This window comes from Hetaerina americana, unplaced genomic scaffold, assembly GCF_022747635.1.
Source record: "Hetaerina americana unplaced genomic scaffold, ioHetAmer1.1.p SCAF_5, whole genome shotgun sequence".
NCBI classification, from domain to species: Eukaryota; Metazoa; Arthropoda; class Insecta; order Odonata; family Calopterygidae; genus Hetaerina; species Hetaerina americana.
Window position 1 is genome coordinate 79,741,399 of NW_027287095.1, and position 4,041 is coordinate 79,745,439.

The window sequence follows — 4,041 nt, forward strand, 5'->3', positions numbered from 1 at the left end:
AATGAATTTTTTATGGAAATATAAGTCATAACAACATACGCACAGAAACAGCAAGAGAATGACTAAATCAAAGCACTTCCTCTGTGGACGTAGGCTATCGGAAACAAAATGGAATGCAAGTTTCCGTGGCATTGACAAGATTTAAAGAAGTTTGTAGGAGGGCGTGTTTTATTTTCTCTGTCATTTACACTCCCCACGCCGTCTCCACAAAGAATTCCATATATCACTTGGTGAATACGACGAAACTGATCACGAGCACTTAGTAATCGAATGGCCGTGGTGCAAATCGATAGGCAGCCAACCCGAATGTAAACATACTGCTGCCTACCAGTCACTCTCAGTCGAGTCCTTGCAAAAGGAATCACCATTTGCTGCACACCTTAACACAATTTTACTGCTGATCATCGCTCACTAAATCCGCGCCCTCTTCGCGGCCCTGCCCAAGGCCGGAGGGAGGGAATACGCAATCGGACCCTGGCCCGGGAGAAGTGAGCCTCAGAACACGCTCACGTTGTGGTTGGTCGCATCACTCACGAACAGCTCGAAAAGGGGCCCCACGTGGACCGCCGTGGGGTAGCCGAACTGCCCCGGCTCCTTCCCTTTTCCTCCGAACATACGCACGAGGGTCCCGTTCGGTCGAAATATCTGCACCCTCGCGTTCCCCGAGTCGGCCACGACCACGAACCCCATTCGGTCTATGGCCACGCCCCTCGCCGACCTCAGCTGACCCCTCTGGCTCCCAAGCGACCCAAATACGCAAGTAGGCCTGCTGGGGATGCCGTGGTCACCGGAGTGGAGGCCGCTGACGTCGAACAACTTGATGCGGTTGTGCCCCGAGTCGCAGACGACCAGTTTGGAGTGATCGGTGCTCAGGGCGACGTCAGTGGGTTGCATGAGGTATCCGGCACCAGGCGAGGGTTCGGCTGTGTCCCTCTCACGCTTGAACGAGGAGAGGTCGGAGCCGACGAAGGCCACGAAGGAGCCGTCCTCAGCGTTGATGACCTGCACGCGATCGTTACCCGTGTCCGCGACAAAGATGTAGGCGTCGCAGGCCGCGATGCCCTCGGGGGACGAGAGGTATCCGGGGGAGCGGCCGGACTTGCAGAGTCGACGGATCCAATTGCCCTCCGAGTCGTACACATGGATGCAATGTCGCCATTTGTCTGGAAAACAAGACAAAAACCTAGTCTTGGGAACTGAGGTCGGTACTACAAACATTTTTTATGTTAGAGCATACTGCCTGGTTTACCACTCATAAATTGGTTATACAATCAGAACTGTGCTCACCTCGGCAGTGTGTAAGCTACGGATATATGTTAACATTGCAACGTGTAACGTTAGTTAGTAACGTTGTAACGTTACTAACTAACGTTACGATTGCACTGGCCCTCTTATGATTTCAGTGGCTTTCCATGATTTCTCAATTTTTTATCAGAAAAATATATCATCTAGAATTTCCCAACTTTGAAGTCACGGTTTGCTATTTGCTACAATTTAAAGGAGTATCGCCATTAAATATATTACATAGTTCATGTGTCGCTGGCATATTAAAACGAATCGTAGCTTGAGGCTTTACTTTAAGTTAATAATATTAGTAATAGTTTGTTTTTCAATTGAGACAGTCAAAATGGGAATTGGAGACGAGGCAGCTGAAATTGAGCTCGAATCCACTAGCTGCTATTTATCAAATTAATTAAATGTTGAAAAAATATTTTATTCTTAGCATCATAGGTGAACATTTTCAACATTTTTAAATTTCACATGTAACATGAAGTCTTATAGCTTGAGATATAAAATATTTACTCATGTTAAATTACTTACAACCTGTTGCTAGAAAAAAACGTATTTCTTTACGTATTAGTTCATAAAAGTCTTTTAGAAGGGTCTGGATCAGTCAAATGTAAATACCATCTAGCATTCAAAATCTCTATAACTTATTTTCATCGACAAAATTTGAAAATTTCTTGGGATATTTCTGCCAATTGGACTAAATTGGTCTAACAAATTTGGCTAATGGACGGAGTAGGTATTTTGATAGGCACAGAGACTAAACACTGTTATTCTTCTAAACTACGTCTAACTCGACGCTGAATACTGTTACACCCTATCTTAAAAAAATAAATTTTAAACCCCATATACCTGCTTTCTTCCTGCCTTCATTCCATCCAAAATACCGTATTTTTTCTTCCCTCACCTCACTTACCCAACATTCTTCCACCCATCACAATATTCAACATCCACATTACCACAACGCCCTGTATACAGCTTTCTTACTTTCTTTGAATTTCACACCACAACTCTCTCTCTCTTACCCTACAAAGATCACTTTTTTGTTCCTTTACTTTTCTGCTAATTTTATTTTTTCATCCATCCCCACACCTACATCTCAGGGGCCTCCAATTTACACTTATTCTCTACCTCACTGGCCAAGTACCCCAGCCGTATAAACTGCACTTCATATCAAAATTTAGAGGAAGATATTGATTAATTGATATTCGAGTGTAGACATGCAAGATTTAATCAAGCACTATAAAATAATTTTTACTTCCGAAAGCGTCCAATTTATTTTTAGCGTATCTCTTAAAGCATGCACGCAATTTTAGAGACTGAATGACAATGTAAATCATAAATATACGTGAAGTATGCACATTTCACCTGGGAATAGTTCAATATACCACCATTAGAGCAGATTCAATTTGTTATGGCAGGGGTCTTAAGTTATAGCAAGGGCAGGTCATAACCTACCGGTGACGTACACCTCGGCCCTCGCCTCCGAGAAGGCCACTCCAATGGGGCACAGCATCCGCTCCTTGGCCGGAGGAGCCGACAGCGTCCGCAAGTACTTCCAGCCATTCCCGCCGCTCCTCCGGGCGAACACGGAGACGCGGCCGCCATCCGAGGCCGCCACGTACAGCTCGCTGCCCCCTTGCCACGGCGCCACCGACAGGCCGGCCGGCCGGTACAGCTCCCCCGCGACGCCATGCCCAGAACCCTTGGAGCCGCCCCACTTCCAGCGGGGAGCGGCCATGGAACGACTCCTTGGGGCAGGAAGGGATAGGAATGGATGAGGATCCGGCGTCGCTTAATAATCTTAGCGGTGCCATAAACCTCTTACATTGAGAATGAAATGGCACCAGTATTCTCACCACTGCATGATGAGAAAAACGAGTACTTATGGTGGGAAAACACTAGGGTCTTACTCAAAATTCAACTCTCTTACTATTTATATAAGATGATCTCTACATGGGATCATTATGAGGGAGTTCCATGATGAACGCACATTCAATTACGAGAGTCATCCGGAAAGTAGTACCCGTTCGTGCCGCATGAAGTGCTGACGACGCGAGTAGCCGCTGGACGAGGTCAGATAGCTTCAGTGGCTTGTCTGCCTTCTCTGAGCCAAGTTGCGTGACGCTAGCATTGCCTGTGTTGTTTCTGTGATTGTTTACAATGTTTAAAAAAATTGAGAACGCCGCCAGTTGTGAAGTGAGGGCAGTGATTAAATTCCTCAATGCAAGAAACGTTCGCCCATGTGATATTCATCGCCAATTAAAGGAGGTGTATGGAGACAATGTAATGGACGAGTCGTCTGTTCGGCGGTGGTGTCGCAACTTCAACATGGGGAGGGGGAACACACACGACGATGAGCGTTCGGAGAGACCGTCTGTCATTACAGACCAACTGGTGAGCTCAGTTGACGAATTCGTGAGGAACGATCGGCGCGTCACAATTGATGACATCTGTGAGCATTTTCCCAATGTTTCTCGAACAATTGTTCATGAAATTGTTAAACACCATCTGCATTATGCAAAAATTTGTGCAAGATGGGTCCCTCGCGTATCTCAATGAGCTGGCGGCGAAGGACTATGCAGCAGGAATACAGAAACTTGTCACACGTTATGACAAATGCCTTAATTTGCTTGGAGATTATGTTGAGAAGTAGTTTAAAGTATCCTCTTTCAAATAAAATTTTTTATGTTTGTTAATATTTACTTTTGTGTCTTTATTTCACGAACGGGTACTACTTTCCGGATGACCCTC

At 45.6% G+C, this 4,041-nt stretch overlaps 1 protein-coding gene across 1 annotated transcript; it reads right to left on the reverse strand.

The window, feature by feature from the left end:
• Nucleotides 1–495: 495 nt before the first annotated feature.
• LOC139694125 (E3 ubiquitin-protein ligase TRIM71-like) lies at nucleotides 496–3,028 on the reverse strand. The gene is made up of 2 exons (XM_071592556.1): nucleotides 2,746–3,028; nucleotides 496–1,163 (listed from the first exon to the last, which is right to left on the reverse strand). The coding sequence occupies exons 1-2, from the start codon at nucleotides 3,026–3,028 to the stop codon at nucleotides 496–498; spliced, it is 951 nt and encodes a 316-aa protein (XP_071448657.1).
• Between the last annotated feature and the right edge of the window lie 1,013 nt (nucleotides 3,029–4,041).